Here is a 27,306-nt window from a genome sequence, read left to right as displayed (position 1 = left end):
TAACTAAAGATTCTATAGAAAACACAGCTTAGGGCTATGTCAAACTCCTGTAGCTGCAAGCTCCAGACAGAACTGTATGTGCCCTTGGAGGAGTTTTTCATTCTGAGGAACAGTTCAAGGCAAGACAGAGTATTTTGTTCTTCTCACATCTAGAGAAGAAACAACAAAAATTAAATCAAGCAGTTGAAGATATTTAATTAACAAGGAGTTATAGTTCTCTAAGTTTTGCTCTGATGCTGATGAGACTCAAAAGGAGCAAAAGGGTAAATAATGAAAAGTAAGTCTCCCTCGATATTCTAACTCTTGATCCTTTGTGACTTTTCTCTGAAGCTTTTTGAATCTATTCTTTGCCATTTCATTCTGAAAACTCAGATCCTTAGTCCTGGATCCTTGAGAATTATTTAATTACTTCTTCCCTTTTATACTACTCTTTCAATTTTCTTGTCTTTTTGTCTTTTTGCTGTACATTCCTAAATGTTATCTTCTGTGATGATTTATTTTGCTATCCCCCCCCCCCCCTTTTTAAATTGCAGCCTGTTATGGCTTTAAGTGTTCTTGCAGAGTCTTTCCTCCTTCCTTTTTCTGTTGTTTAGGCCTCTTGTATGTTAGTAAATTTTCTTGGTCGCTATCCATGATTAAAAGTGAAAAATAAAAAGAGAGGAAGCTGTGAGTGGATGGCCAGTGCTTTTGACTTTCAATTTCACTATAGAGCGCCTTTTGTCAATATCTTTGGTCAGCCTCTTGGGTTAATCAGATCCTGGTCAGCCTCGTGAAGGATGTGGGTGGAGGTTTCAGTTTTCAGGAGACACAAAGTCACTTATTTCGCCTGTTTTAGGTATAGGACCCTAACCCTCACCAGTGAATTTACCCCTTCCAGAGAATTAAACCTCTCAATCTCAGCCTGGGTGAGAGAGGCGCAGCTTCCCACAGAGGAGGCTGGGGAAAGGATCTAGACATCCAACTGCTTCTCAAGCAGCCGTCACCTAATCCCCGTTATTTTAGATTTACCTTTCATGCTACTACTTTCCAGCTTCCAACATTTCGTCCCTGTGGTTTTAGGTTTTTAGTAGAGGTTAAGCATGGGAGAAGAGAAATTAGATGCTTGTATTCAAACCGCCATCTTAACTCAGAACGGACACCAGTACCGTGAAACTCTTGGTCACTCCAACCGCGTTGCTCACTGACCCCTCCAAAGACACCCTACTTCTCCATCTGGGGGCTCCCTCCCCCTTCAGACGCCACAATACACAAACCACCACGACAGAGCCAAAGAGAGACGCCGAGTGTTGGTGGTGCCGTAAGGGGTACAGACGATATCCACCGGAGTCCACGACCGGCCTGCTCGGTGCCACAGGCACTGGCCGGCTCCAGGAAGGCGTTCCCGGCGGCCTTTCACCTTCACACGAGCCCGAGGCGCCGCCGCTGTGGCCGCCCGGCCCCTCCCACGCCGGCCACGGAGCGCGGCTCCGCCCTTTGCTGCAGGCCCCGCCCCGCCCGGCCATTCCCGAGAAACCGGCTCCCGCCACCCGGCCACGCGCCGGCATGTCGCGGCCGCAGCTCCGACGCCCGCCCCTCCTCACCCGCCCGCGGCGCGGCGGCTCCGGGCTCGCTCTGCTGCTGCTGCCGCTGCTGGCGTTGCCGCTGGCGGCCGGGGCTGACTGCCCGTGCCCGGAGCCCGCGCTCTGCCACCCGATCCGCCACCGCCCCGACTTCGAGGTCAGCGCCTCTCTCTGCTCCTCCTGGTCTGGTCCTCAAGGCCCCAAGGGAAGTTAAAGTAGAAGCGAGCCGTAAAGAGAGGTGGTGTGGGTGCCGACACCAACTTTGACCTCTCGCTGAAGGCCTTCCTGTTTAGGATTTCCTTCAACCTACAGATGAGGAAATTCGGGCTCAGAGAGGTTGAGTAACTCCCTCCAGGTCTCACAGACTGGGCGCCTGGCTCGGCAGGCAAGTATTCAAACCCAGATCTGGCTCTTTGGCAAGCTCCTTTTATTACCCTTCTCTGCCTCTCCGGCGGCACTTGGGGGCACTCTGGGTGTGAAAGGCAGGGAAGGTAGGATAATCCATTTCTTGGTTTCCAAGAGGATTTAGTTGGAAAGAATCTCATTAACCCAACAGTACATTGGAAGGCAGAATGTTTTCATACCTTTGCTTGTCTATGCATATTAGCCCTTTCCTTTACAGCACCACACTAGAAGGGTCGTAAAAATGGTCTTTCCGTAAATTTTCCTTCTGCCCACCTCACAATTATAAGGCTTCTGGCAACTGTAATCAAACACCCTTTCAGAAGCAATATGAAAAACACTTGACTGCCTAGAGTTTGATGACTGTGGCAGGAATTGGTTGATGTCAGAGAGATAGGAAGGCTTAGTCCAAACAACAACTATTTTGTAAATAGGAATGATTCCTAGTTCTTAATCTCGTACATTAATTTGGAGACATTTAAATGTCAACGAACAGTTAAGTCAAATTAAAACAGTTAAATACGTTGCTTAGGAGAAGAAATAAAAGTGGTGAAAGTGTTTATAGTGTGGAAACCTAACATCTTGCTAAAAGAAAAGCTTTAGACAAATTAAACTTAACAATGCTTATATGAGCAAAGAACAATTCATGAATCCACAGCACTCAAACCAGAAGAGCTTCAGAGAGGTATGCTTTAATAGCCTGAGCAATGGGCTTTTATACACTGAAGGCAGAAGCAAAGTAAAGAAATTACTTGGTTGGCTATGACTAGGTGTTTGCCCTATGTGGTTATGATCTGGTGGAAAGTCCCTAGTTAGTTTAGTTTCTGATTGGGTAAGCTTAAGTTTTGTTTTCCTGTTTACACTGGAATGCAGTTTGCTTAAGTAGGAATCCAAGGCATTGGAGCTATTTCAGCCTAACAAACTCCCAATTAAATTTTTAACAATCTGAAATATTTGTTGTAGCACCCAACATTTCTTGGTGGAGTGGGCAGTATTTGTGGGCATTCTGAAAACCTATTATACAAAAAAGCAAAATTATACTCATTTGTATGTTTATGGTAAATGGTCTTTTTCTCTACTGGCCTTTATATTTTTCAAACACCAAGACTAGATTACATAGCTTTTTTCCCTTATATTTTCAATTGGTTCATCCAGTTATTTTTTTTTTATAAGAATTTCTATTATATCACAGGATCTCAGTATTTTTTAAAAAATAAATCCAATCTTTATTATAAAAATTAAAATAAAGGATAAGGTTTGATTAAACACAAGTCTAAAAACAATGGGCCATTCAATTCCACATTCTGTAATTTTTATTATTTCTGTGGGCAACTGCTTAGCAGAAAAATGAGTTATGCAGTCAATTCTGGAAAAAGGGAGATTGAGAAAATGAAGAAATGTCTGATTTAACTTTCATAGCTAGTGCTCCTCACTGCTCCTCCCCCATCATTTCTCCTCAAATCTTATGCCCACCCCTACTTAAAACTCTAATGGCTTCTCACTGATCCCAGGATAAAATACAAAATCCTCAGTGGTCTACAAAGTTCTACTTGATCTTTCCACCACCTACCTTACTAGTTTTATCAGATTCCATATAATTTCAGGATTTCTATGCTCTAGCCACATTACCTAAAGAACTGAAAGACAATTCCAGAATCTCCTGAAGTGTAGCGACCTTTTGGCTTTTTGTTCCCTCAACTGAGAATGCTCTTTTGTCCATAGGCACCCCTCCTCTGCCGTTCCGCAGATTTGAGTCCTCCCCTAAAGTATGTAGTCCTCAGGGAAGTTTTCCTGCCTCATCTGGCTAGCAGTTCCCCTTTATATGCTGTCATGGGGCTGGCTGATTATCTCAGTTGGTTAGAGCATGGTGCTGATACCACCAATGTCTAGGGTTCAATCCCTGTACTGGCCAGCTGCCCTCCCCTCCCCACAAAATAAAAGATTGATTCTTATATGCTATCATGGCCCCCGGCATTCTCTTATAGCCCTTAATAGTATTGTAATTAAATTCACTCCCTAATGGACCTGGCGTCTCTTGGTAACTTCTATGTCTCTAGTGCCTAGCAAAATACCCTCCCTACATCTTACTGGAATTCAATAAATATTTGCTGAATCAATGAATTAATACCTTGGAATAAAATTAAAATGATCAGTGAGACTTCTGTACTTCTAGAATTATCTGTGTGGGAAAAATACTGGAGAAACATAACATCAGCTGCCTTGGAATTTGACTTGAGTACTATTCTAAGAAGTCAGCTGCACCAGAAAACATACATAGTAAATGAATCATCTATGCCTTACTCTCCAGTAGCCAGAAACTTGAGTATTATCAAACTCCTCTCTTTCTCTTGCCTTACTCAACCAATTAGTCACAAGGTCCTGCTAATTTTGCCTCCTTAGGATCTCCCAGATGTGTTCACTTATCTCTCCACAATTCTAGTTGAGGTCACCCTTATCTCTTGCCTGGATTCCTCCATCAGCATTCCTTTTCTGCCTCCAGTTTTGGCCTCTCCCTAATCCATTTCCCACTTCGGCTAAAAGGTTTTTCTAAAACACATACCTTCTCATTTTTTTAAAATTTAATTTTGTCAATATCCAATGTGGTTGATTATTGTGGCCCATTACCAAAACCTCCCTCCCTCTTCCCTCCCAACAATGTCCTTTCTGTTTGCTTGTTGTATCAACTTCAAGGAATTGTAATTGTTGTGTCTTCTTCCCTCCCCCCACCCTCGCCAGGTTGTTTGGGTATTCATTTATTTCTTTTTAGCTCCCACAAATAAGTGAGAACATGTGATATTTCTCTTTCTGTGCCTGACTTGTTTCACTTAATATAATTCTCTCTAGGTCCATCCATGTCGTTGCAAATGGCAGTATTTCATTCTTTTTTATAGCAGAGTAGTATTCCATTGTGTAGATATATCACATTTTCTGTATCCACTCATCTGATGATGGACATTTGGGCTGGTTCCAACTCTTAGCTATTGTAAATAGTGCTGCAGTGAACACTGGAGAACAGGCATCCCTTTGACTTGATGATTTCCATTCCTCTGGGTATATTCCCAGCAGTGGGATAGCTGGGTCATATGACAGAGTTAAAAGACCACCAACAGAGTGGGAGAAAATATTTGCAAAATATACATCTGATAAAGGATTAATATCCAGAATATACAAGGAACTGAAACAACTTTACAACAACAAAAAACAAGTAACCCAATTAAGAAATGGGCAAAAGAGCTAAATAGGCATTTCTCCAAGGAAGGTAAACGAATGGCCAACAAACACATGAAAAAATGCTCAACATCACTCAGCATTCGTGAAATGCAATTCAAAGCCACATTGAGATACCATCTCACCCTAGTTAGGATGGCTAATATCCAAAAGACTGTGAATGATAAATGCTGGCGAGGTTGCAGAGAAAAAGGAACTCTCATACATTGTTGGTGGGACTGCAGAATGGTGCAGCCTCTGTGGAAAATGGTATGGAGGTTCCTTATACAATCCTGTTTTAAAATGTCATCTGATGATATACTCTCACATATTTCCACTCAGTCAGTGATCAGGCACTCGATGGCTGCAGATGTGTGCATTTCATAAAGTTCACCGGATTGGCAGCTTGTGAGCTGCTCTCTCTCTCCCTAAATAAAGCCTTTCACAGCATTCATGGGCATCCATTAAATCTTCAAGGCACATCTTAAATGGGATTGTAACATTTTCAAAACTGGTAAAACAGTTTCAGAGGCTAGGAAGTCTAAAGCCCAGGGAACACATCTGGTGAGGGTCTCGATGGTGGCAACAGTGATGTAGGGTATCACATTGTGAAATGGCAGAGCAGAGAGAGCAGAAAGAGCAGGGAAGAGACTCTCCTCTCTCTTCTTTTAAATCCCCATACCTTCTCATTTTTAAAATGCTTTTATTCTCTCCCATTCCCTAAGGATAAAGTACTAACTTCTCAACAGGGCTTATTAAGCCCTTCATCATTTAATCCCTGCCTACCACTCTCTGGATCTTCACCATGCTGTCTCTCCAAATTTTAGGCGTAGGCCATACTAAATATTTAGTTACACAATCACCATGCTCTCTCTGCCTCCACGTCTTGGCACTTGCCACTAGTTCTTCCTGGCCCATCCTTCCCCACTTTCCAGACCTGGCTAACTACCCCTGCCACCAATTATATGGGAACCACTGTGTCTTATTCACTATTGTACTCTCAGCCCACCACAGTGCCCTGCATGTATGTGGGTATGTTAATTTAGATGGTCAGCATGATATTCTTGGTTTAAGTGATGGTACTTATCCTGTTTTTCTGATAGGTCTTTGTGTTTGATGTTGGGCAAAAAACTTGGAAATCTTATGACTGGTCACAGATTACAACTGTGGCAGTTTTTGGAAAATATGACTCAGAACTTATGTGCTATGCTCATTCGAAAGGAGCCAGAGTAGTGCTTAAAGGTATGTTTTTACCAGATCTATGTGTTTAGCCAATGGGTAAATTTATCTGTATCACTTGCTATAGTCCTGACTTTCCAAAAAATTCCCATGTATGTTTATCTGATTTTTTTTTTAAGGATCCTAAGATTAATCTTAGTCTTTAATTCATTTCACAAATATAGGTATTTTTTAAAAAATTAAACAAACCACTGTATGGCTTTGAGCAAAATGTGACTGCTTAATTAGCACGATGACTTTTAGTTAGTCATAGTCCACAATTTCTACCTCTAATTTGAGAATGATTTTTACTAATTATTCATAATGGTTATTTTGGAGATTAGTGAGTAATGGTTTTCTCTTATTTTGGCATATTATCTCTCCATTTGGAAAACTTAAATTAGGAGCTTCACCTTCCAAAATAATGAAGTGTTTTAAACACATTTTGATCTCGTGGGAATGGTCTGTGAAATAAATGTCATTAAACTGTGAAAAGCATGTATGTACAAAAGATGTATGCTTCTTCCACAGGAGATGTATCCTTAAAGGATATCATTGATCCTACTTTCAGAGCATTCTGGATAGCTCAAAAACTTGACTTGGCCAAAACACAATATATGGATGGAATTAATATAGACATAGAGCAAGAAGTTAATTGTTCATCACCTGAATATGATGCATTAACTGCTTTAGTCAAAGAAACCACAGACTCTTTCCATCGTGAAATTGAAGGATCACAGGTAAAAATTTGTTTATTTCTTAGCAATCTCTTATTTTCTCAATCAAAATGTTTACGAGGGTATGACTAATGCAACCTTGGTTTTATAGTAATGAAATGGGAAAAAATTTCAGCACATATTTCCTAAAAAAATTTTCTGAAACTTTTCATGTTCTTATTTAAGGAATTTTAAGTTGCTAAATCTGTTCTCTATTCACATCAAAATACAACACTGGGATTCCCCACCTATACTTGCCTTGCAGCAGGGTTACAGGTATTAGAAAGGCAATGGGGGCAGCAAGGATCAGGGAGGGCCTAACTGGCTTTCTTTCGTCAGTGCTGGACAGAAACTGCTCTTGCCTTCGAATAGAGGTGGTTCTGGGGAAGTGTCTCACTTGCTTCGTAGTCTCTGAATTACTTGCAAAGTACCCAAAGCCCAATAAGACTCAAAGGATTAACTCCACAGAACTTGTCAGAGCTATGACAAAGGGCAGTGTGCTTCCCCACTGCCATAATGAGCATGATTAGAGGATCACAGCACAGGCAATGAGTGGTAACATCTGGCCCCAGACCACTGATTCTCAAACCACATGTTAAGATAACCAGGGGTCTTAAAAAAAAAAAAGTAAATGTGCACGTGTGTGCACACACAGACACATAGACACAGACACACACACACACTGGGGACTCACTCGCAGAAATTATTATTGAGAAGGTTTGGGGTGAGCCCAGAGCACATAATTTTTTAAAAGTTTCATAGTTGATTATGGTTAGGAACTACCAGGCTAGACAGTGAGTTTTCTTTATTCTTTTTTTGACCGGTAAGGGGATCGCAACCCTTGGCTTGGTGTTGTCTGCACCACGCTCAGCCAGTAAGCCAACTGGCCATCCCTATATAGGATCCGAACCCGCATCCCCGGTGCTACCAGCGCCGCACTCTCCCGAGTGAGCCACGAGGCTGGCCCTAGACAGTGAGTTTTCTGAAGGCAGGGAGCAGCTCCTTGATGTTTAACATGTTTAAAAATTGTTGAGTAAATGAATGACCCCCAAAGCCTGTCTTAGAGTCACCTGGGAGTCCTTGTTTAAAATATCCCAAGGTTGATTCCGTAGGTCTGGGATGGAGCCTTGGGAAGTGTATTTTTACCAAGTGCTCTAGGTGATTCTGGTGCAGTTCATCATCATGAATTTGAGAATCACTTGTAGAATAATAAATGATATGAAGACTGACATCGCTATGGTTTTATGCAAGTAGAGAAGGTTTGTCAGTGTGGAATTCAGCTTTTCAGATGAGTGCAATGTGGATGAAGAATAGCAAATACCTGGCATGCTGGCCACTATACCCCTCTCCTCCTCACAAATTTTGGTCTCAGAAACTTCATTCTCTACATAATCATTACTAATAGGTTAGAATTGGTGTGTGGGAAACAACCTATCTGCTAGTCCTGATTATGCTATAGAGAAAGGGCAAGGAAGAAGGGATTGAGCAAAGACCTTGCAGTAGGAATATCTACTTTCATGTTTGAGAGGTGAATAGTGCAATTTGGCCAGCTATGTCAAGTTCACATTAGGTGATTTAGTAGGAGGTACAGTTGCATAGGTAGGCCAGCTTGTAGAATTTCCAGAATGTCAGACTGAAGAGTATGCATTTTTTCAATATGTAATAGATTCCATGTAGTAGTATAGTAGTATAGAAAATTAGAGGAGAAAGGAAGACCAGTAAGGACTTAATCCAATAACTAGAGATTTATCGTTGAATTGAGATGATGGCATAACCCTCCCACTCAGTGAGTGTTCAATATTTGTTGAATGAATTGATTAATAGAAAGGGAGGGCAGAAAAACTGTGAGAGGCCACCCAGATGAAAATGTGGGATTAGATTTGGGGTGTGATGGAAGAAGAAAGAATCAGAAACTGGTCCAAAGTTTCTTAAACTGGTGACCAGAAAAAAAATGACTAACATAGTCTGAAAGGGGAAGTGAATTCCGTGGAAAAGGCAATGATTTCAGTTTACAGAATCGTGCTCACAGAATTAAAGAGAGAGAAATGACCATGAAGAGTTCTTTCTCTTCATGGGCACCCTCTTTAAAGGTGGGAAAATAGATTCAAATGCTTTAAGTGACTTAGCAGTGACACAGACTTAGTTATAACAGACCCAAGACTAAAACCCAAGTCTTTTGATTTCTAATATACTAACAGTATCTTCTCAAAAATATGATATTAACTGTGACAGGAGATCCAGGTGAAAATACTCTTAATGCCCAGGAGAGAGTTAAGGGCTTACAAAATGGACGTGAAATGTACCTGCTTAGAGATAGTCATTTTTTTTTTCCATTACTATAACATGGCTCCCATTTTGTAAGTCAGTGATAAAATGGGGTCCAATATGTAAAAATTCTACTTCATAACCTATTTTGCTGTGAGTTCCTGAGGAAAGCATGTACTTGTAAAGCAGAGCTTCCTTTAGTGCTAATAGTTGGAGAACTATAGACAGAACTGGAGAAAGTCCTAAAAAGTTTTTCTAGACTAAATGGGCCAAAGTATAAAAATTTTACCTAAGTATCTCAATTTTTTGTAATAATTAATTAATAAGTATTTATTGAGTGCCTAATTAAGGAAAAAATAACTCTTAATGAAGTTTTAGAACATCTGTACACATATAAAACAAAGCTATTAAAAATATTTAGTTAAGGCAATAAACAGATATTTTAAAGAGACTCATCCTTGTTGAAGGCTGGTTCACCATTCAAAATGAAAGATAATATATCACTCAAGTTTTATTTGGATATTTCCATAAAATAAGACCATTTAAATGCTTTGTTTCAACATTTTGAGTTGATTAATCTGTACCTGTGAGCCATAAAACACCACTATTCTCTACTGTAGTACTAGGCCAAACCTGCCATGTAATATAATTGTGAATTAGGAGCTCAAACTCACAAGCCAGTCAGGTTGTGCCAACAGGTACATATTTAGCCTGCAAAATATTTTAAAAGCTTTTGTATTTGAATCCTTTTACTGTGCCTTTACTCTCCAGTTTTTCAGGGGCCCCACAACACCCTACTGTCATTGTATCTGCTTCTTTCAATCAGTTGAGTTACCAGCTTAGCCTCTGAAAACATTTGAGTTTAAAATCCTTCTTCTATATAGAGCTGTGCTCCTGGTTATTGTATGTACAAATATGTCTTGGTCAGGTCCAATGTAGGCAAAAAATATATTTCTTAGAACTGTTCTATGTCTATATGTGTTGAGTCCTACATTCGTATACTGTAAGCAGTTCTTTTTTCTTGGGTAGTATGAGGCAAGAGAATATGTAACCCCCAAAAAACTCACATAATATGTGTATTTGATCATGTTACATGAAACAATATATTTTTCCACAGGTAACCTTTGATGTAGCTTGGTCTCCAAAGAACATAGACAGAAGGTGCTATAATTATACTGGAATTGCAGATGCTTGTGACTTTCTCTTTGTGATGTCTTATGATGAACAAAGTCAGGTCTGGTCAGAATGTATTGCAGCAGCCAATGCTCCCTATAATCAAACATTAGCTGGTAAGAATCCACAAAGTGATCATTTATTAGCAATATTAATTCCAAAACCACAAACATTAAGATGTCTTTTAGTATTTCTAAGTTATTTGTATACAATTTCCATTTGAAAATCAATGAATTTGGAGATCTTTAAAGATTACAGAAAGTTTTAAAGCTTTGAAGTTTTCACTTAACAACCTTGTGGGATAGGTATATTATTATTAACCCTCTATTATAGATGAGATGAAAGGAGTTAAGTTCTCACAGTTGCACAACTATTAAGTATTATATAGTTGGAACTCTGACAGGTATTGTAACTTCAAATCCAACACTCTTGTCATGAAATCACATGAAGAAGATACTGGCTTATCTAGAATATGACAGGATATTTTTTTGAAATAAGCAATGTTAAATAATTTAATAGCAAAGATAGTTATGGTGTGGGTACCTACCACACATGATTAATAAGACTGGCTTTCTCTTACTTAATATTAGAACCCATGATATATTAAAAATTGTATTCCTATTAGAATTAAGAGTACTTCTGGGGCTGGTCGATTAGCCCAGTTGTTTAGAATGCGGTGGTATAACATCAAGGTCGAGGATTTGGATCCCTGGACCAGCCAGCTGCCAAAAACAACAACAGCAGCAGCAACAAAACTAAAAATTGGTGGAATAATATACCTAGCTGGCCAGTTACCTCAGTTGGTTACAGCATCGTGCTGATAACACCAAGGTCCAGGGTTCAATCCTTATATTAGCCAGCCACCAAAAAAAAAAAAAAAAAAAAAGGAAAAAGAAAAGAAATGAAGAAATAAAGGCTGGCTTGTTAGCTCAGTTGGTTAGAGCATGGTGTGGGCCACAGGTTCGGATTCCTGTACTGGCCAGTTGCCAAAAAAAAGAACCCTAAGAAAACAGTACTTCTGACCTGCCATTGGTATCATGTGGTCTCTGAATTATCCTTTCCAAAGTTTGGATTTGTTTATATCCCACCAGTCAATTGAATAAAAGACTGTTTGCTATCTTTTGGACTGGACTAAAATTTTCTGGGATAATTTGTACTGATTTAGGTGTTGATGGATTTATAAATAACTATTTTTTTTCTTTTTCATACAGCGGTAAAATCTTAGAACCTGGCTTCATTCTATCATGTCCTAATTGTTTGGATAGAATAGTCTGATCATAAATATATACTATTTAAATTTGAAAAATAATTTCATTCTGTTTTATAATTCTTAATTTATAATAAATTATAATTTATTTCATTCAGGGTTCCTAAACTGTGTGTCATGGAAGAGATGATAATTGTGTTCTATCAATAAAAGGTTCACTATGAAATGTTTGGGAAATGATGCCTACCTCACCCCTCTTTTGGCTATTTAATAGTACACAGTAACATTAAAGACTCTGAAAAGCAACACATTTATTTAACTCAACATTCTAGATAATCTGGGAGTATCTCTTGGGGGAAAAACATGTTCTGCAGCATTGGGCAAGAAAAGGACTGATAGTACCATAAATTTGTTCATTTTTCTCTTTGTTTCCTACAATTGCAGATTATCAACTACAGAATAAAAGGGGGAAAAAGAGGGAGGGGAACATTTCTTATCTCAGCTGTCATTCATATATCCAGGATATTTGTAAAACATGGAACATTTGTGCTTTCTATAAGAAATTTTGAGACCATCATTGCCAGAAAGTTTAAGATTTACAAAACTTTTTTGAAACTATAATCTAGAATATCAAATATATCTTCTCTTAGCAGTTAATAGACACAATCAGTATGCTTTCCTGAAATGTGTTATTCTTCCTAGAATTAGATTCTGTAAATTTTTTGTTCCAATATTGTTTTAATTGTTTTGAATGTTTTCTCTTATTAAAAAAGAAGTGGTTTAGAAGGTAAGATATGGAGTTCATTGTTCTTAAAGGATGACTTTTATATTATAGAAACACTTATTTTTAATAATTTTTAATTTAATATTATTATTTTGGATAATTGTACCTGTTTTTTACACACTTAGATTTTGAGTGGTTGCATAGCTCATATGATGAACATATTAACAGACATATGAAGAGAAAAAATATGCTTTTTCTGTTCCTACTTGACTAGGATATAATGACTACATCAAGATGGGCATTAACCCTAAGAAACTTGTAATGGGTGTTCCCTGGTATGGTTATGATTATACCTGCCTGAATTTATCAGAGGTAAGAACAGGTCATTTGTTACATAATTTTTTTCTCTATTACATTTTTAGAGACTCTGCTGTCTCATTAGGAATAAAAAAACTTTATTTAGAATTTCTCATATATAGTTTGAGACTAAAAAATTGTTTATTTTTATTAATCCTACAAAAGCTTCTGAATTGCACATTATTATTTAATAATGAAATTTATTTTAACTTTTATTCTGTATAGTCAGGTTATCTATAGCATATATTTTATTTCTAACAAATAGTTTTTGATTATTTTTTATGATTAGGCTCTTAAGATTTGCTTAATTGTTAATCTGTAACTTGAACATTTTTGCATTTCTAGGATCATGTTTGTACCATTCCAAAAGTCCCTTTCCGGGGAGCTCCTTGTAGTGATGCTGCAGGACGTCAGGTGCCCTATAAAATGATCATGAAGCAAATAAATAGTTCTATTTCTGGAAGCCAATGGGATAAAGATCAGCAGGCTCCTTATTATAACTATAAAGTAAGACTTTTCACAAGTTATGAACACTTATTCTATTCTCATAATTATATATTTTCATAATTATTTAATATTAAGAATTTCTATCAGTTTACATACTGTTTCTATCAGAACATACTGTTTACATGAGTAAACTTGTCTTTGAATCTGTGTAATCAGAAACTTTAGCTCCCTGGTGAGCAATTCAAGTTATGCTAATAGAGCAACTACTCGGCTTCCCTGGTGAGCAATTCAAATTACGCTAATAGAGCAACTACTCTGCTTGGGCCACTTGTTATTTTAGATGATGCTATAAAAAGTGCATATCACAAATAGGATTTCCTAAATAGTTGACAATTATGATAACTATTGCTTTTGAAAGGACTTTGGGCCAAAATAAGTTACCAGCTCTGAAAGCCTTCATTTCAAAGTAGCCTAATGATTCTCAAGAGATTCTTATAATAGGGAGGAAAGAGGCTGAGAATAGGAGCTATGTCATCATCATTGACTTTACAGTGGGAATACTGTATCATGTCATGTCACATTTATTTCATAATTAAAAGAAATATAAGTAATGTTAAAAATCAGAGACAGAACAACATTACAAAAGGAAGCCTGAAAAAATATAGTAAATGATTAGCAATTCTGTCATGTAGTGTTTAATAAATAAGAATTGCTATACCAAAGAGGCAAAGAAAAGTTATATTTTTCATAATTTACCTTTAGCATAATAAAAACTTTTTCACACTTAAACAATCTAAGTACAAATAATCTTTGAATTTACTGTGGATTATGTTACTTTAAAATAATAGAATGCAAGTTAATTCCAGCAAGGTTTGTATTCTTGACTAATGGTCTGATACCCATTTATAAAAAATGATTCGAAACACACTATATGTAATAAATTATAATGACATACATGTATATGCCTGTATATCAATTATATACAAAGTACAAAGCTTTTTAAACTTTAAAATTGAAAGTACTATATATACCTATTAGTTAACAAAGTATCTTGTAAACCTGTCTTTGCCAAACAGTATAGAACTCTGATCTGGGAACTATTAATATTACACACACACACACGCACACATGCCCAAATATATACACGTGTACCATAGCCAGATATATTTGGAAAAAATCTATATACTGTAGTCCCTCTTGGAGATTTATAATGTACGACATTATATTAAAGGATTTGAGAAGGTTGTTTAATTGTTTGATGGAGAACCCTGTTTCACATCAGTCTCAGAAACATGCAAGGGAACAGTGTTTCATGGATATAGTTTGGTAATGGCTATGGTAATCAATTACATATAATTTAAAGATATATAATATAGAATGATAGTTTACACAACAGTAAACTGTCTTTTGTAATCCCTGACTTATTTTTTTCTTAATGAGTCAGAAGACACAGGAAAATATTATTTTTTAAAAAATTAAAGAAAAAGTTTAAAATTGACAAGTAATAATTATATATATTTATGGTGTACAACATAATGATTTTATATATGTATACATTGTGGAATGGCTAAATCAAGTTATTTAACATATACATTACCTCATATATAATTTTTTTATGGTGAGAACACTTAAAATCTACTCTCTTAGCAATTTTTAAGTATAAAATACATTGTTATTAACTATAGTCACCAAGTGTACAATAGATCTCTTGAACTTATTCCTCTTGTGCAACTGAAATTTTGTATCCTTTGACCAACATCTCCTATTCCTCCCACCCTCAGCCTCTGTTTCTACTGTTTCTATAAGGAACATATTCTTTACATTCTTATAATTCAGGAAACATTTTGGTAAGCCTTGAAGGCCATTTAATGGCGCTTAGATAGAAAACAGTCTAGTTATAACTGTTTTTCTCCTCTCTTTTATTCATTGTAAAATTGTGAGCAACCAAAATCAAGCTTCTATTGTGTTTGAAGAGAATCATTCTGCCTTCTTATGCTGTTTCAGCAATAGCAACTTCTTTTTGGACTCGATATTCTGGAAGGCATATATGCCTTAACCAGTTTTTCACCCTTTGACCCCTCACTATTTTGAGACTATTTAAAATTCCTTAACAGTATCAAAAAGACTCAAAGTACTAACTGAAATGATGGCAAAATTCAAAGGTGTCTTTGAGTTTGCTACTGAATCTTCAAAAATCTTTTATATTAAGTATACCTTTTAATAGCGAATCATAACAGTTACTAAAGCGTGCATGGCTTTGTTTAGTACTAAAAATGTTGAAGAATGGAATACAAGATATAGGATGAGATGCTTGCATGTAAGGAATCTACTATACTTAAATATGTCACAGCTTATTCATTTACCAAATGACTATTATCCTTCAAAGTAGTCATCTTAGGAGACTATACTAATTCCAGTGTTGTTACCATAAATAAAAATATTGCTGGCATTCTTTCAGAATTGCCTTTGAGAAGTTTCCAAGATGTATATAAAAATCAGTAAATTATTTTTAGTTACAGGTCTTTCAATTCTTACCGCCTATCTTTTCCCCCTTCCTTTACCCTTTTGCCTATCTCTGCTTCTTTTTCCAGTATCCTTATCCAATAGCTCTCGTGCCTCCTGAGAGAGACTATGTTAGTATTAGATATAGGCAGGTGATGCTGTACAGAGAAGGACTGTACAGGGTGGAAGGTTAGCATAAGACCAGAATCTAGTTTTTGGTTCCCAATCAGGTGTGTATTAAGTGGATCCATAGAGTCCAGACCTAACATCAATTCTGTAAGACCTAGAAAAGGAGGTACTTTCTTCCTCTACTGCCAATACCTTTTGATGTGGCTGATTCATCATAAACAAAATCATCAGTTGAGCTCCTAGCTAGGCACACTTCCAGGAACTGTAAAGAATACAAAAAAGCATATAAGCTGGTTTAAGAGGACCAGAGCAGTGATTCTTATTAACTTTGGCTGCATATCAAGATTACCTAATGGAATGCTAAAACACAAAACAAACAAACAAACAAGCATATGTTCTAGCATCAACCCTAGAGGATTTTGATACAGTAGGCTTTATGTGGTGTGGGTCCCAGGAATCTGTATTTTCTTTTTCTTTTTTTTTTAGGAATCTATATTTTTAAAAGCCCCACAAGTGATTCAGATGTACATCTTGGTTGATAATCTCTGGATCTGAGCAAGGAAAGAATCTTAGGACGCAAGAAGGACCTACATAGAATATATTAGGAGGCTCATTTGTGTAATCTTTGCTGTTGTTAGAAGTGCCATATGCAGTAATATCTAGAAAGTATCACATACAGAACCATGAAGTAATGGAGTTGGAAAGTTATTACACCCTAAAATTTCATTATTTCATTGTATCTTTTTTGAATCATTAGATTTAAGAAACTTTTTTCCCTCTTACTGAACTGAGTACTTAAAATTTCCATTTTAATTTATTTGTATAGGATCCTGCTGGCCATTTTCATCAAGTGTGGTATGATAACCCTCAGAGCATTTCTTTAAAGGCAGCATACATACAAAACTCTGGCTTACGGGGCATTGGCATGTGGAATGCAAACTCTCTTGACTACTCTGGAGATGCTGTAGCCAAACAGCAAACTGAAGAAATGTGGAAAGTCTTAAAGCTAAAGCTATGATAGAGATGAATATCTTTTGCCAAACTTAAGATTTAGAAAATGATCTGTAAAACTAGATCTGACTTCTTGAAGAGATTTAAAAATGTATACATTTTTGACATGTTGCTATATACTTTAGTTATTAATATACTCAAAAACAGATAAAGAATTAAAGAAATGCTTTGATTGTTTGAATTTAAAAAATACATATTTATATCATCAGTATCCAGGAACATAAAGGCAAAAACAAGTCAACTTACTGTATTAAATATTCCTCTATATTTCAATCCTATTATTTAATTAGGAAAAATTGCTTTCAGAGTTTTATTAGGCCAAATTTTCCCCCATTATATTAAAATATATGCTTACAAATCAATGCTGGTTTTAAAAATATGTATAATTTGAAGTGGAAATTGCTTGCTTAGAATGTATTTTTTAAAAACTTAGCCTTTGAGAAACAGTTTGTGCTGTACCGTTTTTTTCTCAATAAATCTTAAATTTAAAAGCTGAAATTGAGTGTCTCCTCTTTAAGTTCATCAAACTGATGAAAGTAATTCTTCTGCTTCCTGACTCCATATAGTACTCATACCTCTGAAGTACTTGAACGCAACTCACTTAAACCTACAGACAGTGAGGAAGAAAAAGAATACAAAGAGAGCACAGTGTTGTAACACCAAGGTCAAGGATTTGGATCCCCATACTGGCCAGCCGCCAAAAAAATAAAGAATACAAAGGATTAAATGTACTCATAAAATACAAGAAGATAACTTACTAATATTTTCAATTAGTGAGAGCCACCTAATATTTTCAAACTAAATTAATTTTATGAGGTTTATCTACAAATTTTTTACAATAGCAATAACTTGGTGTTTAACTTGATTCTATTCAGTCATTTACACTTCCAATTTTTCATATTTCTTCATTTGTGGACATCTACAATTTATTTCTTGGCTAGTTTTCTTTTCATGGTTAAATTTCTTTTTTTCTAAATCTGCATTTTATTTTTAATCATTTAAAGACATTGATTAGTTTCTTAACTAATTCCTCCTCATAAAATATCAACTTTATGCAAAGAACTTTTCTTCTTTTTTTTTTTTAAAAAGATGACTGATAAGAGGATCTTAACCCTTGACTTGGTGTTGTCAGCATCACGCTCTCCCAAGTGAGCCAGGGGCCGGCTACAAAGAACTTTTCTAAATGTAATGAAGTTTCTGTTCTCTTTCTCAAGGCAATTAAGAACAACACTGTGCAGTGCTTATATTAGTTCCTATAAATACACAGACTAAAAATCTGCATCCTTGAACTCTGGATTTACATAAATCCTGCCTTCTCTCCACATTTTAGAATAAATTGAATAAATTGACAATTCAATCATCTCACTAGGACAATATTATATGTCCTATTTATACAATTATTTATGACAGAGTAAAATCAAACATTTCCACAGTATATATTGAATCACTATTGTCTTTATATTTCTAACATAAATTAATAAAACAATTTAAAATCTTAGGCACTACCTCTGTCATAGCTCTGGATGCAATTCAATATCACTATTCTTTTATATTTCCAGATTGCTTTTAAGTAACATACAATGAACAAGTCTCTATTTTTATGCAAAGATAATAGTATTTATTAAAACATGATATATTTTTTCTTTGTAATTAGATTTTATAGTCATTAGCTCTTAAATTTAAGATTATTAAAAGTTAAAAGTAATTTAAAAATATAGTATTGTAAAATAATAGGTAATAGACTTGAAATCTTCAAAAATAATTAAACAGCCACCATTTTGCTTTATGTTACATCTTATGATTTAAGGAAAACAATGGTTGAACCTATTCAAATAAATATTTAAATATTTTGACAAATAAAAGTTTTAAATTAACATACCTAATTGAGGTTGTAAAGATGTATGAATTTTCTTCTGTGCCAGTTCAGCTTTCAATGTTTGTAAATCTGAAACTGCTTGTTTTCTCATCTATAAAAATAATTACCTTTCAAAAATCAACTTCATCCCACCCTTCTAAAAGTACATCATAATTGTCATGTAAGTAGGGTTTTGTAACTGTTTTAACCATCATCTTTCATTTTCCTTCAGTGCCTTCATTCTCACTGCATTACTACAGTAAATGTGTGTAGGTCATAAATCCTGTTTAATTAACATGCTTACCTACTGCTAGATATGCTATGAGATAATTTCCTTTATTAGTTATAAGGACAATACAATTGAACTGTTCTAAAAACTGAGAAAGAATTTTATTTTTGCTTAAACTTCAAAATCTGTTGTTCTCAATGTGTAAAGAAAATAATAAAAACAAAAATAAAAATACAGGAAAAAAAAAAAGAGAACTCATCTTAATTCCTAGCCCTTAGGAACTGAATAGATATTTAAGAAATATAATATTGTTTGCTCTGTGGCAAGCACTCTTCTAAGTATATAAATGTCTTTGATTTTAAAAAAAATTTTTATTGAGGCACATACTATAATTTATACCCATTTTACAGTTGCGGAAACTGCAGCCCCTAGATGCAAAGTAAATTGCTGAAGTTATAAAACTAGTAAAGTGGCACAGCCAGAATTCAAACTCAAACCACCTGGTACCTTTGCTATTCCAAGTATTGTCTATGGACCTGCTGGTATTAGCATCGCCTGCGAGCTTGTTAGGACTGAAGAATCTTAGGCTTCACCCAGATCTATTGAGTCAGATCCTGCATTTTTTTAATAGGATCCTCATGATAGCACATTAAACTTTGAGAAAGCACTATTTATGCTATATCTTGAATAAATATGTTTGCAACAGACTCAGGCTAGGTTTTCTGCCGCACAGCTGTTTTGGGTAGATCATTCAGAAATCATTAAATACTTGTTATAATGTCTGTTATTTGTCCACCAGGCACTGTTTAAATACAGGATTTCTCCCCCCCACCCCCTGTCCCCAGTCTGTAAGCTGAAAACATTGTTTTATTTTTTCTCCTTAATTGTCTTTACTGTTTTTGTACTAACAATTCTAATTTGGGTTCAAACCATAAGTGACATTTATAAGGTTACAATATACAAAAATGGTAGGATCTAATTTGCATGTTTTCCGGAAGAAAAGAGCATGAGGGAGTCATAAATGAAGGCTCTAGGGATTTTTTATTACTCCTTCCTACCCACTCAACTATTCTTAAGTGTACAAGTTTCCATATTGGTTTTCTCTCCATATATTCAATTTTCCTTCATTGAACAAATTATTTTTTGAGTGTATACTACATAAGAATGTTAAAAATTGTCCTTTGCCCTTTTCATTTTCTATATTTTAAGTCTTAAGCTTCTCAGAGCTGAGCCAGGGCTTAGTTTCGAAAATGCTGCTAGTAAAAATATAGAACTGCACTGTCCAATATAGTAGCCAGTTGCTATATAAATCTATTAAATTAACTAAAATAAGTTTTAAATTCAGTTCTTCAGTCATACAAACTACAATTTCAAGTGTTCAATATCTGTGGGTGGCTAGTGGTTACCACATCAAACAGTGCAGGTACAGAACATTTTTATAATCACAGAAAGTTCTGTTGGACAGTGCTAATTTTAGAAAGGGGTCATTATTCTATGTCATAAAGCTATTTCTGGTAAAAAGATGAATTAAGAGCATTCATATAATTATCTTTACTTTCCTGTCCTGTGTACATACTTGTGTGCAAATGTATAATCATCTTCTGTTTTCTGTTCAACAAAAGAGCTTTTTAAGACATCTGTACCTCAGAGATTACTCCTATGATGTGATAATTACATATAATTCTTGTCAAATAAGTGAAGTATGGTCAGAACCCTCTACTAAGCATCTACTATACAAAAGGTTCTATGGGAGAAACAAAGTTAACTAAGGCACAGTTTCTGCCCTGGGGGAAACTTAACATCTAGTAGACCCACTATTCATATTTAAAAAAACAGAATATATATGAAAATAACCAGACAGAATGAGACAATTACCCAAGGGAGGGGAAAAAATTAAATGGGAATTCAGAGGAGAGCTTAGTGACTTGTTAGACTTATTTTGAATGACTCTAATACAGGAAACCTTCTTTTGAAATATTTTTTTCAGACTACACTGACTCATAGGCTCCTTTTACTTTAATTCTTCTTAGTGAAATTCTCCTAAATTTTACTTGATATAACATGATATAACATGCATCTTTTCACAAGTTTTAGTTTTTCTTCTTGCATTTTTTTCACTCATGCTCTTTGTTGTTAAGTAACAATTTTACTGACTACCTTTATATTATGACACCCAAAGTTAAAACATCAAAATATTTTATTTCAAGATAAACCTTATAATCGGAGTAGGAGAAATGTAAATTACCTTAACTTCTATTATAAGTTTCATTTTGTCAGTATCCAGCTTTCTCTTAAGTTGGTCAATTGCATGCTGTACCTCAGTGATCTGGATTATAAGGTAATTCTGTGTGAGATATATAAAGACATACTTATTTAGTATAACATTTACACATTTTTAATTTTAACTGCCTTGCAAACATAAATTATGAAGTGATAAATAACGAAAGCAAATCATGAAAATAACATTCCATATTACTGCTTACTGCTTTGGAGTAAATTATTATTACTATTAATTTCTGTTAATTTCTTACATTTTAGGGACACACTTTCTCTTCTTTTCTACCACCATTAGTCATTTATTATTTTTTAAAAAGTAGATATTTGTAAAGATTACCATTAAGTTAGCACCATAAAGACTAGTAACTATTGCAATGAAAGGAATAAGCTAGGTTTAAGATACTAGCAAGACTTCAGAATTTGGCCTGCTTTATTAGCTGAATCAGATTAGAAGTACTTAAAAATATTTAATAATCAAATACCATATTTTATTTAAGAAAAGCTATTTAAAATAAGACGACTTTTGGGTTTCTTTTGTCCATGAATGTTTATGAGGTAAGATGATCCTCACTAAAGAAGTTATTTAAAATTTTTGAACTACCATTACAAAAAAATGTTCTTATACTGAACTTGATAAAACAGTAAGATAAAGTATCAGCTATACTGAAAAAAAAAAGTATCAACTAGCATGGACAAACAAATACTTGAGCCTATTTGAATTTTATATTAAATTTATCTAAGATAGTAAATTTTAATATTTCAATATGTCTAAAGTTAAATCTTTAATCTTAATCATAACTTACATATTTAAAAATCTTTTTTGGATAAGTGGGATCAATCCAACAAATATTGTTAAATGGCCTCTGGAACTTTTTTGTCTGTTGTTTAATTATATGGTGAAATTACTCAATAATAAAAAAACTTCATGTCTCTGATCTAAGATTCAAGACTATCTTAAAAAATGAATTGATTTAAATTACCTATAATTTCATAGTTTCTTTAGAATATCAATTCCTTTAAATTCCGTGGATGTTATAAACCCACTTTTCCCCCCTTCAAATAAAAGGAGTGTAGTGGAAACTGTTCGTACCCTGTCCTACTTTATCAGGTACAGTATTCATCTCTTTCCCATGGAGTCAGGAAATATGACCCTATCCCCAGATAAAGAGGTATCAGTCAGCACATGGCATTCCTTGGCAGCTATTAACTGATCCAGGGGCAAGCCTGGTTGATCCCTACCAGGCTAATGGGAAAGAATTATATATTCCAGGATTCGAGGAGAGGTTTCTCTCTTGTTTTGGAGATACATAGCCTTATGTATCTCGCTACCAGTAGAAAAAGCAGTCTCACAATGAAGCCAACACTAAAAATAATGAGGAAATATCAGAAGCAGATTAAGTTGCTGACTGTATCTCCTCAGCAAAACCTTCTCCCATTACACAAGGTAATAAATTTTCTTATTAAGTCAGAGTTTTGTTACCTGTAGTCCAAAGCATCCTAAATATAATAATATTAACAATTATAAAGCATGTATTTGGAACAAAACTTTTCTAATAGGAAGGAGACACATTTAATACCTTGGAGTCTGTGATGTTTGCCAGATTCTTTGGTCTCATCCTGATCTCCCTGGCTTCAAGTTGCATGAGCAATTTTTTATAGTAAAGTTCCAAATCTTCTCGAAGTTTTGTTAAAACTTCCTCCAATGATGCTGTGACTTTCTTTGTTTCCAAGTATTTTTTCTTCCATCCATCACAAGCTACAAAAAAAGCAAAAGCTATTGTTAATGTCAATTTAAACCATTTTCCTCCTCTCCTCTTCTCCCTCCCCTACATGCTGAAGATATTAGAGCTAAGGGAGAAATGTTTGTTGAATAGTAAAAAGAACTTGCCTAGAAATATAGTATATCTCATAGTAATAAATCCAGGAACCCCAACCAAGTTCTTTAAACATGTACTTGTTTCTGAAAAATCTTTATTTAAAATATACTACCTAAACCAAAATACATATTTATTTTGATTACTTTTTTCCATAATCTTATTTGAAATCATTATATAATTAAAACTATGAAAGTAAGACATGACATATATTTAAATATTTTTTTCCTCATTTTTTCAGCCCCCATAATGACTTCTGCTTTGTGAAATTAGCTGATTTTGATTCATCAGACAGCAAAATTATTTCAAATATTTCCCCCAAATTCTGTATGGCAAAGTTTCTCAAACTTGACAACCCTGGTCGAGGAAATTAGAAATTAAACACTATCAGTTTAGGAAATCACTTTGAAACCAATGAGATTCCAAACACAAAGTTAATGGGAATACAAACTGCATTCTAGTATACCAGAATATGCTTATGTTTATTTCTTTTAGATTATCACAATAATGAAAACCTTCTTCAATGCTACATCCCTAGTCAATACACTATCATCTTTTATTAAGAAAGTTGCATTATCTTTCTAACTCTCTTCTTCCATTCTTGCTCTCTACAGGCTATTCCATATAGAGTCATTCTGACCTTTCTAAAATATTTTTTAAATTATGTATATATGGCCACACTGGCCTTATTTCAGGCCCTTAATACCACCAGGTCATTCTTATCTCTGTTTCTTGATATTTAGTGTTCCTCCTGTTCAGACTGCTTTCCCCTATCTCTTTACATGCCTGCTTCCTTATTAATCAAATATTATGATATGTCCTCACAGAGGCTTTCCCTGAAAACCCCATTGAAAGCATCTTGCCCCTGCCCCATCACTGTTTACTACATTCTTTTAAAATGACATCTCAGCTCTGATTAGTAGCTGATATTGTCTTACTTATCTTTCTCTGCCCACTAGGAAGCAAGCTCCTTAAGGGCAGAACCATGTTTGTCTTGTTCACTGCTTGTATCCCCAGCATTTTAAACAATGCCTGGCGTATAGTAAGCTCAATAAATATTTGATGACTGGTACATACATTTTATCTTGAAATATTCCTGTTGAAATAGAAAATGACTGATCATTCCCATTTTATACACAGAAAGAGTGAGGCATGAGGAAAAATAACTTGCCTATGTAAAAGACTGATTTAGTGTTAGAATCCAGGTCCTGTGATTTCTAGTCCATTGTTCAAATTTGTCTGATAAAATCACTCTTTTAACCCTACCACAATACTGAGTCACTGGCACCATTACTGGGATAATTATGAGGCAGAATCTTCAGAAATACCTCCTGACATTGTCTATAACCTTCAGTCAGTTCTAGCACTGAAACAATTTTGCTGTAAACTGAGAGTCCTAAAATCAATTAATTCCATATATACCTTATATCCTGATAATTCTCAAACATAACCCAAAACGCAGGCCTCTCAGATCATTTAACATCTCTTCAACCATTATCCTATACTTTCTTCACCCTGGTTCATCTTTCCATTTCCACCAGTCCTAACAACACTGTTTCTACTTCTTTACCAAGAAAACTACTTACTTTTCATTCACTTTAGCAGGAAACAAAAAAACTAACAAAAATTAAGCACCTAGGGAAGTCCAAGGGACTCAAAGAAGGTTTCTAGAGTAAGTGATATCTAAGTTGGTCTTGAATGATTAGTAAGGAATAGCCAGGTGAACAGGGAAGAAAAGGGTAGGAGGAAGTGGTTAGGAAGAGAAGTAGATGGCAGAGGGAAAAGCATGTCTGATGGCCTGGAGCCAAGAAGCAGCACACAAATACTAGCATATCCAATGCTTTTCCTGGAATACTCCCTTGATCTCATCCATCTAATTTAGGTGTTCTTCCTTTGCATTCCTATCCATAGAATTCTGTAATTCTTTTATCATGGTATTCACTAGGATGTATCATTAATGCTTATCTTGATTCTCATTTCCCCACTGGACTATAAGATCTATGAGGGCAGGTACAAGATTGTGTGTCTATCAGAAGAGTGGCTAGATTCGGTAGGCACTTAATAAACATTTATTTAATAAACAATGGAGGAATAAATAAATAAATGAGTTTAAGGTATAAAAATATTTGAGTTTTAATTGTAAAAACCCTATTAAAGCATTTTTTGTATAAAATAGTGCTGAAGGTTTTGTTTTCCATATTGAATTTACCTCAATCATGTACCATTTAAACTCTAACAGTAAAACAGTAAACATTAACTTTATTATTTATTACAAAAGTATCAATTCTGTAAAAATTAAGTTTTCTTTATTGTGATAAAAGGTATATAATAAACTTTACCATGATATTGCTTCAATTTGCTTTGTTCACATAGCTTTTCAACTTTTTTTATTAGTTCTTCTCTAATTCTTTCCAGATATCTTCTTTCTTCCTTTACTTGTTTCATTTGTTCAATAATATTCTCTCCTAAAGAGATTAAAACCCATACTCATCAATGTCTAAAAGCTAAAAGATGGTTTGTATCCTAAAATATGGAATTCACAAATCATTAAAACTTAAAAGTGTCTAAAACAACAAAAATAAATTCTACCCCAAACTCTGTTTTTCTTGCTGCAGTATGTAGCATTTACCACTATGGAAAATGAGAGGAGTCATTTCAGTTTCTAAGAGTGATCACATAAGGGAATTTATAAAATAGTATGTCTCTTCTGCATTTACATGTATGTGTACAAACTTGGTAGAGCTCAAGTAGCTATGCTTATATTTTTTGGTATAATTCTTTTGGTAAATCTATCTTGGATCTGAAGTTATTGTACTTAAATCTTACATGAAAAAATGTGTATTTTAGTCTATGTTTTAATGAAATAATGTTAGTGATTAAACATATGTAGCAATTAACATAAAATTCACAAAATTGAACTTCTTTATTATAACAAAATATACATAACAAAATTTACCATTTTAACCATTTTTCAGTATACTGTTCTATGGCATTAAGTACATTCACATTGTTACACAACCATCACCACTATCCATCTCCAGAACTTTTTTATCTTTCCAAACTGAAACTCTGTACCTATTCAACAATAACTCTGCATTAACATTACTTAACTTTACTTCACAAAATCATCTGTACTTATGGTGTCACCATACTTACTCTCAATCTGTAATGAAGAGATATCAGTTACTCCTGAAGAAAGAACAGGTTGACAAGGAAATGAAGGAAAGTCAGTAAGATCTAGTAGGGTGATGCACTCAGTCTGTAAGCAAACATGAAAATCAGTAAGATGTGGTAGGGGTGACACATTCTTTTTTCACCTGTCTGCAAGCATTTGATAATTCTGTATTTATAACTACAGATTCTTTCTCATGCTCCAGTCTCTCCACTTCACTATTATTTGGACATTATACACAGGCACTTCAAAGTTAAAATTAAAAAAACAAAAAGACCCATTTTCTTTCCAAACATGATTTTCTTCTAAGATTTCTGGTCTCAGTTACTTATTATGATAACTTTTTAAATTTTCTATGATGGGTATTGATTTTTTTTCATCTTGAGTCAATTTTTATATTTGTTTAGAAAACTGGTGATTATATGACATTTTCAAAATTTTAGCATAGAGTTTTATTTTATTCTCATGTCTCCTCTCCTCATTGTTTGTGTTTATATTGCCTTTATCTTTCCTAGTTTTTGTGTTTCTACCCTTTTTTGATAAACTACCTCAAGCCTTACCATGGTGATGTTTCTCCACTATCACTTTATAGAATTGTTTTCAATTCTGCTAGAGTTTTTACTTCTGTAACTCATTAGTTTCTACTTTTATCTTCATTAAGTTTTTATTCCTATTTTGTTTACTATTATTTTTCTATTTTATTTTACTAAGATGTAGTTCCCACAACATAATGGCAACCACCTAAAGTAGAATCTCTCCACACATCCTCCCAACTACCATTAAAAAAGGCAAATAAAATCACCCATAATTTATGCCTACAGCATAACTAGGACACAGAATCCTTTAATTTACATGTAAGTGTGCAAATAAAGACTCTAGACCAGAGTGAAGTCAGGAGCCCACATCTGACCAGAGTCAGATGTGGACTATGTATCAGAGGGCTCTACCTACGCATAGATAACATAGAAACATCAAACAAGGT

The 27,306-nt window shown here is 35.0% G+C and overlaps 2 protein-coding genes across 2 annotated transcripts in view; one reads left to right on the top strand and one right to left on the bottom strand.

The window, feature by feature from the left end:
- Positions 1-1,542: 1,542 nt before the first annotated feature.
- On the top strand, positions 1,543-16,991 carry CTBS (chitobiase). Its single transcript, XM_063106295.1, has 7 exons — positions 1,543-1,716; positions 6,272-6,410; positions 6,918-7,126; positions 10,485-10,656; positions 12,746-12,843; positions 13,174-13,335; positions 16,733-16,991. Exons 1-7 carry the CDS (start codon positions 1,543-1,545, stop codon positions 16,922-16,924), a joined length of 1,146 nt encoding a protein of 381 aa, XP_062962365.1. The 3' UTR covers positions 16,925-16,991.
- SPATA1 (spermatogenesis associated 1) overlaps positions 10,490-27,306 on the bottom strand; it is a 42,717-nt gene continuing 25,900 nt past the window's right edge. The window contains exons 8-13 of the mRNA XM_063106294.1: positions 26,309-26,411; positions 25,492-25,617; positions 22,856-23,034; positions 21,247-21,345; positions 16,099-16,168; positions 10,490-10,636 (exon numbers count right to left, since the gene is read on the bottom strand). Coding sequence (XP_062962364.1) covers positions 10,608-10,636; positions 16,099-16,168; positions 21,247-21,345; positions 22,856-23,034; positions 25,492-25,617; positions 26,309-26,411 — 606 coding nt within the window. The 3' untranslated portion in view covers positions 10,490-10,607. The remainder of the gene's footprint in view (positions 10,637-16,098; positions 16,169-21,246; positions 21,346-22,855; positions 23,035-25,491; positions 25,618-26,308; positions 26,412-27,306) is intronic.

The sequence above is a fragment of the Cynocephalus volans genome, chromosome 8, assembly GCF_027409185.1.
Source record: "Cynocephalus volans isolate mCynVol1 chromosome 8, mCynVol1.pri, whole genome shotgun sequence".
Classification (NCBI taxonomy): Eukaryota; Metazoa; Chordata; class Mammalia; order Dermoptera; family Cynocephalidae; genus Cynocephalus; species Cynocephalus volans.
This window is presented reverse-complemented; position numbering and strand designations above follow the sequence as displayed.